Consider the following 362-nt stretch of genomic DNA (forward strand, 5'->3'; position numbering starts at 1 on the left):
AGGAGGGTCAGGCAATCGAGGAGGATTTGGGTGTTGCTGTGGTCTCAAAGGACTGTTTTAAGTCCTGAAGCCCTACACAATGTAGGGGGGAAGATGTTGCACTTGATGGAAATTATTTGGGAGAAATACTGTATCCTTGAAGGAATAATTGGTGCATTTTGCTTGTCTAAATGTCTCCAAGTGAAAAGATGTCTCTGTAATGCCACATGTCTTACTTTTCCTCTCTCCTCCTTTTGCAGGAAGGAAGATGTCTCTATGTGATCCTGCTGATGGCCCTGTATTGGTGCACGGAGGCACTGCCCTTGGCTGTGACCGCTCTGCTTCCCATCGTCCTCTTTTCCTTCCGCGGGATCGCCCCATCT

General features: G+C 48.1%; 1 protein-coding gene across 2 annotated transcripts in view; it reads left to right on the top strand.

Moving 5' to 3' along the window:
• Positions 1-242: 242 nt before the first annotated feature.
• The window catches only part of SLC13A3 (solute carrier family 13 (sodium-dependent dicarboxylate transporter), member 3), a 16,274-nt gene continuing 16,154 nt past the window's right edge, over positions 243-362 (top strand). Inside the window, exon 1 of one of the 2 annotated variants that reach the window (XM_010285107.1) lies at positions 243-362. This exon is cut by the window's right edge and continues 167 nt beyond it. In XM_010285107.1, coding sequence (XP_010283409.1) covers positions 270-362 — 93 coding nt within the window. In that variant the 5' untranslated portion in view covers positions 243-269. The other variant, XM_010285100.1, reaches the window with a different exon arrangement.

This window comes from Phaethon lepturus, unplaced genomic scaffold, assembly GCF_000687285.1.
Source record: "Phaethon lepturus isolate BGI_N335 unplaced genomic scaffold, ASM68728v1 scaffold37850, whole genome shotgun sequence".
NCBI lineage: Eukaryota > Metazoa > Chordata > Aves > Phaethontiformes > Phaethontidae > Phaethon > Phaethon lepturus.